General features: G+C 45.2%; 1 protein-coding gene across 1 annotated transcript; it reads right to left on the bottom strand.

The window, feature by feature from the left end:
• Positions 1 to 631: 631 nt before the first annotated feature.
• LOC127000126 (protein PIF-like) lies at positions 632 to 1861 on the bottom strand. The gene has a single exon (XM_050863546.1). It carries the CDS (start codon positions 1859 to 1861, stop codon positions 632 to 634), a length of 1230 nt encoding a protein of 409 aa, XP_050719503.1.
• Positions 1862 to 6377: the final 4516 nt, after the last annotated feature.

The following is a 6377-nucleotide window of genomic DNA, read 5'->3' as shown; positions in this document are numbered from 1 at the left end:
AGCGGAGGGGAAAAAAAAAAAAATGTGAGGCAGAGTGACTTCCTGCTATTAAAGATGCCATTTATTGTGATTATCCAGGTGTGGTTATGGGTACTGACGTGTGTGTGTGTGTGTGTGTGTGTGTGTGTGTGTGTGTGTGTGTGTGTGTGTGACAGAAAGTGGACGTGAGAAGGAGAGGAAAGATGGGAGGTGGGGAAGGGGTGAGAGAGGGAGCCATGAAGAAGGGGAGGTATTATGTGTGCCAAGGCCGAGCGAGGGCTAAGTGTGATGAGCCTGACTTTACGATCACTGACAAAAAGTCGCCAGTTTTCGGCATCGTCTCATTCTACTTCGTATACAATAAACGTCATTAGTTTCTCTTCTAGTCCCTTTCTTCCATCGTGCCATTATCATCGTCGTCATTATATAAGTCATCGTCCCAATCGTTCTGAGCTTCCCCAACCTCTTCTAGTCCTTCACGTTCTCATCCTTATACTTTCGTGTCTTCCTTCTCTTCCTTATACTTCACGTTCGCGTCTTCCTTCTCATCCTTATACTTCACGTTCGCGTCTTCCTTCTCATCCTTATATTTCACGTTCGCGTCTTCCTTCTCATCCTTATATTTCACGTTCGCGTCTTTCTTTTCATCCTTCTACTTCACGTTCGCGTCTTCCTTCTCATCCTTATACTGCACGTTCGCGTCTTCCTTCTCATCCTTATACTGCACGTTCGCATCTGCCTTTTCATCTTTATACTTCACGTTCGCGTCTTCCTTCACATCCTTATATTTCACGTTCGGGTCTTCCTTCTCATCCTTATACTGCACGTTCGCGTCTTCCTTTTCATCCTTATACTTCACGTTCGCGTCTTTCTTTTCATCCTTATACTTCACGTTCGCGTCTTCCTTCTCATCCTTATACTTCACGTTCGCGTCTTCCTTCTCATCCTTGTACTGCACGTTCGCGTCTTCCTTTTCATCCTTATACTTCACGTTCGCGTCTCCCTTCTCATCCTTATACTTCACGTTCGCGTCTTCCTTCTCATCCTTATACTGCATGTTCGCGTCTTCCTTCTCATCCTTATACTTCACGTTCGCGTCTTCCTTCTCATCCTTACACTTCACGTTCGCGTCTTCCTTCTCATCCTTATACTGCACGTTCGCGTCTTCCTTCTCATCCTTATACTTCACGTTCGCGTCTTCCTTCTCATCCTTATACTTCACGTTCGCGTCTTCCTTCTCATCCTTATACTTCACGTTCGCGTCTTTCTTTTCATCCTTATACTTCACGTTCGCGTCTTCCTTTTCATCCTTATACTTCACGTTCGCGTCTTTCTTTTCATCCTTATACTTCACGTTCGCGTCTTCCTTTTCATCCTTATACTTCACGTTCGCGTCTTCCTTCTCATCCTTATACTTCAAGTTCGCGTCTTCCTTCTCATCCTTATACTTCACGTTCGCGTCTTCCTTCTCATCCTTATACTTCACGTTCGCGTCTTCCTTCTCATCCTTATACTTCAAGTTCGCGTCTTCCTTCTCATCCTTATACTTCACGTTCGCGTCTTCCTTCTCATCCTTATACTTCACGTTCGCGTCTTCCTTCTCATCCTTATACTTCACGTTCGCGTCTTCCTTCTCATCCTTATACTTCACGTTCGCGTCTTCCTTCTCATCCTTATACTTCACGTTCGCGTCTTCCTTCTCATCCTTATACTTCAAGTTCGCGTCTTCCTTCTCATCCTTATACTTCACGTTCGCGTCTTCCTTTTCATCCTTATACTTCACGTTCGCGTCTTCCTTCTCATCCTTATACTTCAAGTTCGCGTCTTCCTTCTCATCCTTATACTTCACGTTCGCGTCTTCCTTTTCATCCTTATACTTCATGTTCGCGTCTTCCTTCTCATCCTTATACTTTCATGTCTTCCTTCTCATCCTTTCATGTTCACGTCTTTTCATCCTTATACTTTCGCGTCTTCCTTCTCATCCTTATACTTCCATGTCTTCCTTCTCATCCTTATACTTCACGTTCGCGTCTTCCTTCTCATCCTTATACTTCACGTTCGCGTCTTCCTTCTCATCCTTATACTTCACGTTCGCGTCTTTCTTCTCATCCTTATACTTCCATGTCTTCCTTCTCATCCTTATACTTTCGCGTCTTTCTTTTCATCCTTATACTTCCATGTCTTCCTTCTCATCCTTATACTTCACGTTCGCGTCTTTCTTTTCATCCTTATACTTCCATGTCTTCCTTCTCATCCTTATACTTTCGCGTCTTTCTTTTCATCCTTATACTTCCATGTCTTCCTTCTCATCCTTATACTTCACGTTCGCGTCTTTCTTTTCATCCTTATACTTCACGTTCGCGTCTTTCTTTTCATCCTTATACTTCCATGTCTTCCTTCTCATCCTTATACTTTCGCGTCTTTCTTTTCATCCTTATACTTCCTTGTCTTCCTTCTCATCTTTATACTTCACGTTCGCGTCTTTCTTTCCATCCTTATACTTCCATGTCTTCCTTCTCATCCTTATACTTCACGTTCGCGTCTTTCATTTCATCCTTATACTTCCATGCCTTCCTTCTCATCCTTATACTTTCGCGTCTTTCTTTTCATCCTTATACTTCCATGTCTTCTTTCTTATCCTTATACTTTCAAGTCTCCATCTTTATTTTTTCGTGCAATGCTTTCTTCTGATTCTGTTAGATTTTCCTACTATTTCTAAATTTCTTTACTTGTTAAGCTTATTTTCTTTTGGGGAGTTTATTTTCCCCACTTCATTTATCACCATTACCATCACCACCACCGCCAACAACAACATCAGCACTATCAAAATCAACTACTACCACAAGCACATTAATATTAAGTAAGCTAAAGCCACCGCGGACCCAAAACCAGGATCGCCAATACCACGTGTCATCAATGCATAACATTGGTGAAAAATTGGTACTCTCTCTCTCTCTCTCTCTCTCTCTCTCTCTCTCTCTCTCTCTCTCTCTCTCTCTCTCTCTCTCTCTCTCTCTCTCTCTCTCGTGCTCTCCAACACCAATATTTATGGGTCTTACTGTATATCTTGGGAACACAAGTATTACAGAGGAGTGGGAGAGTTGGGGAAAGGGGGTGAGGGGGGGGCGGGGTCACGGGTCAAAGGAAGGGGAGCACGGTGAAGGGCACAGAAAAGCAACGGGGAGAGGGTGAAGGCAAATAGTAAGTGGTGGCATTGTGTTCTGCTGTCACTGGGCTCGCTTGTTTTTTCTTGATTACTGTTGTTTTTATCGGCGTCGCAGACGCCGATCAACAGCTTGTCCATCTTCTTGGTGTTGTTGTTGTTCTCTTCAAGTTGTTTTCCTGGCTTACCCACGTATTGTAGACATGACATTGTATAATAACATTTGTTAGCCCTGATGAACCCTACAACATGGCATTATAAACAAAGTCAGCCGTTTTTCTTTTCTTTTACGTCTTGGCCTGTGGCGCCGGTAGGCCTTCATAGTAGGGTCTGATGGTCGGCCCCAGCCCGTTGTGGCACAGGCAAGTGTTTATAGTGGCGCCATATTTAGTTTTCAGCATTTTCCATTTTAGACTCCCAGTTGCATATTATAAATTGTTGGGGGGATGTTGGAGGGTCATGCGACGCCGATCTAGCACAGTTTTTGTGCTATTAATACTTGTTCATAGTAGTAGTAGTAGTAGTAGTAGTAGTAGTAGTAGTAGTAGCAGTAGTAATTGTCGCTGCCGTTGTTGTTGCTGGGTGATATTGATGCTGTTGCCGCTGCAGCTGCTGTAGTGTTGGTGGTGGCGGTAGATGTGGAGACCTTGTGGTAAACACGAAGGGATGGTGAAGCTGATGGTGGTGTGGAGGGGTGACGGTGAAGCTGATGGTGGTGTGGAGGGGAGATGATGAAGCTGATGGTGGTGGTGAGGGGGGGGGGGGTGATGGTGAAGCTGGTGGTGGTGATGGTGGTGATGAAGCTGCTGCTGCTGCTGGTGACGCTAATGGTGGTGGCGGTGCACAATTGTGCAGGGACAGCTCAATCAGAAAATCAAAGGTGACAAGTAAAAAAAAAAAAAAAAAAATTCTAAATATCGATTTGAGAGAGAGAGAGAGAGAGAGAGGGGGGGGGGGATGTTATTCCCAGACATAACTAAGTTAAGTGGGAAATCCGAAGACTAAGAGAAAACATTGAAGGAACCAAACAAAAAACAAACAAAATAAATTCATGGGAGGCGAACACAAGTAATTACTTAAACGTGTTCGTCGGTGTGCTAGCGGAGGAGGAGGAGGATCAGGAAGAGGAGGAGGAGGAGGAGGAGGTCCAGTCGGTGACTCCCACACCCTCCATCCAATCTCCCTGCACCACAACACACATGCCCACCTGCCTCCCACCTGTCCTTCCCACCTGACCAAGAGCCGACGCCCACGGCCATAAAAGGGACAAGATGAAGAGGGTAAAGAAGAGGAGGAGGAGGAGGAGGAGGAGGAGGAGGAGGTGATGGGGGAAAGAAACGGAGAAGGAGGAAGAGAAGGAGAGGGAGGAGTGAGTGACCAAATAGCCTCCACCCTTCATCTTTCATTCTTCCCTAAACCTACTCGCCTCTCCACTCTCTCCTCCTCTTTCTCCTCTCAAAGGCTTCTCCTCTCTCGCCTCACCTCTGTCTTCGAGAATGACTTCAAAGCCTCATAGCAGGTCAGACGAGGAGGAAAATAAAACATTCCAAAGATGCAAGGAGCCACTCTTTCAAAACACTCGGTTAAAATGTTGTAGCTTGCCAATAAGTCGAGGCAGGGAACGAATAAAGACAACCATAGGAGAGATTAGTTCATGTCCAGTGCTTTGAGGCGACAGACCGTTTAATGTTTACTGTGTTACGGCGCCTCACTATGCGACTGTAACTGGGAATCTGCTGCACTATAATGTCGGTGATGGGACAATGTTGGGATGATGCCATTTGTATGTGTCTGCAACAGAACATTAGGGCGTTGCATATTGTCTCCGGGGCGGCACTATAGGGAAATAAGTTACCTAAAGGAACATTCGTAAGATATTTCCATGAGAACTCCCTCTACCTTACCTCCCAAAACATGCGCTTGAAAAAGAGAGAGAGAGAGAGAGAGAGAGAGAGAGAGAGAGAGAGAGAGAGAGAGAGAGCGAGAGAGAGATCGGCCAGGCGGAGTGCTGTTGCCTCCCCCCACCCCCCCACCCCGCCCCACACATGCCTCTGCCTCCTCCTCCTCGTTGAACCCTTCCTACACCTAAGTCTACTTCTCCCTCTTCTCTTTTTTCAGCCCCTTGTCCCTCACCGTAGCTCTTGGCTGGTTACATGCACAAGTTCTCTTTATTTCACTGTAACATACCATTCGAGTGCATTCACTTCATCATCTTTAGTCATCGGTAGTTCACTGCACGGCAGAGGCCTTTCCCAACGTTTTCCATTGCTCAGTCTGATAGTGTACGCTATCTTGCCCCGACAAATGTTCTAATTTCATCTCTCCACTTTGTCGCTTGCCTGCCATGACTTTTCTTGCGGTTTTGGGGTTGCCACTCTGTTATTTTCGCCGTCCCTCTGTTGCCGGTGATTTACTCACGTCCATTTCTTTCCCTAACAGTCATTAAAATATCTTCAACCTTTGTCTGCTCTCTAACCCATGGTGCATTTTTTTCTCCAGTCTTCCTTGTGCGCTTCTCACCTTTTTCTCTCTTGTAAGGCGCCAAGTTTCTGAACCGACTGCTAGGACGGGCAGGATACACTGAATCTACACCCTTCTCTTCAGGGTGGTGGGAGGATGCTATTCATAACATTATTATGTTTACTTAGAGCGCTCCATCTTCCTATTCTCCTTCTGATTCCATTTTCCTGAGATGGGTTTGCAATCCTCGTTTGTCCTAAATATGTGTATTCCTCTCTTCTCTGAAATGTTTCGTTCCCGATCATTATTTGTCATCCTGCCAACTGATTATTAAATAATAATTACCTTTGTCATCTTCGTAGTCATGCTCAGACTCACCTTCACACTCTGTGAAATTAATCATTTATACTTAGTAAGTTTTCCTCAGACTCACTTGTTAAGAATATAATTATGAGCAGCGTAAAAAGGGGAAAACACGCCACCCGGGCGAAAAGTTTTATTTCAGATTCTACTATTTCCCCCCTTCTCTTACACGCCTGTGTGTGTCACGTCTCCCTTACTAGACGGGAGCTAAGGCTAAAGGTCTCCGCATCAAACACTATCACTCAAATGGCGGGTTTTCCCCTTCTTACGTGGAGGGCCTCATAAAATGTGCGACCGTCTATCTTGATTCCCATGTTATCCCACTCTGATTCCCCAAATACTTCAAGGCAAGCCGTGAAGGCTTTTGGAGGTATTACGTCACCTTGCCTAGCGCCTTTCTTTATTAGGTATT

This window comes from Eriocheir sinensis, chromosome 17 (assembly GCF_024679095.1).
Source record: "Eriocheir sinensis breed Jianghai 21 chromosome 17, ASM2467909v1, whole genome shotgun sequence".
In the NCBI taxonomy this organism is placed as follows: domain Eukaryota; kingdom Metazoa; phylum Arthropoda; class Malacostraca; order Decapoda; family Varunidae; genus Eriocheir; species Eriocheir sinensis.
This window is presented reverse-complemented; position numbering and strand designations above follow the sequence as displayed.